Source organism: Apaloderma vittatum, unplaced genomic scaffold (genome assembly GCF_000703405.1).
Source record: "Apaloderma vittatum isolate BGI_N311 unplaced genomic scaffold, ASM70340v1 scaffold29899, whole genome shotgun sequence".
Classification (NCBI taxonomy): Eukaryota; Metazoa; Chordata; class Aves; order Trogoniformes; family Trogonidae; genus Apaloderma; species Apaloderma vittatum.
Window position 1 is genome coordinate 353 of NW_009733968.1, and position 528 is coordinate 880.

At 62.5% G+C, this 528-nt stretch overlaps 1 protein-coding gene across 1 annotated transcript in view; it reads left to right on the top strand.

Moving 5' to 3' along the window:
• Positions 1-14: 14 nt before the first annotated feature.
• The window catches only part of LOC104278966 (zinc finger and BTB domain-containing protein 39-like), a 2,098-nt gene continuing 1,584 nt past the window's right edge, over positions 15-528 (top strand). Inside the window, 2 exon segments of the mRNA XM_009876098.1 lie at positions 15-345; positions 348-524. Of these exon segments, the coding sequence (XP_009874400.1) occupies positions 15-345; positions 348-524 (508 nt within the window).

Below are 528 nucleotides of genomic sequence, written 5' to 3' on the forward strand. Positions count from 1 at the left end.
AAGCAGCTGCTAAGATGGGCATGAGGATCAAGTTGCACAGCACCAACCACCCCAACAACCTGCTGAAGGAACTCAACAAGTGCAGGCTCTCCGAGACCATGTGCGACGTCACCATCCTGGTGGGCACCCGCTCCTTCGCCGCGCACAAGGCCGTGCTGGCCTGCGCCGCAGGCTACTTCCAGAACCTCTTCCTGAACACGGGGCTGGACGCCGCCAGGACCTACGTGGTGGATTTCATCACGCCGGCCAACTTCGAGAAGATCCTCAGCTTCGTGTACACCTCGGAGCTCTTCACAGACCTCATCAACGTGGGCGTCATTTACGAGGTGGCCGAGCGGCTGGGCATGGGCTGAAGCCCTGCCACTCCACCTTCCCGGACTTGGAGAGCTCGGCCGTCACGAAGCAACCCTCCCTGTCCGTGAGCGAGGGCCGGTCGGGTCCCCTGAGCAGCACCTCCTCGGAGCAGAGCCACTCCTTGGGGGACATCCGGAGCGGCGGGGAGCATTTTGGCCCCGAACGGAATTACCT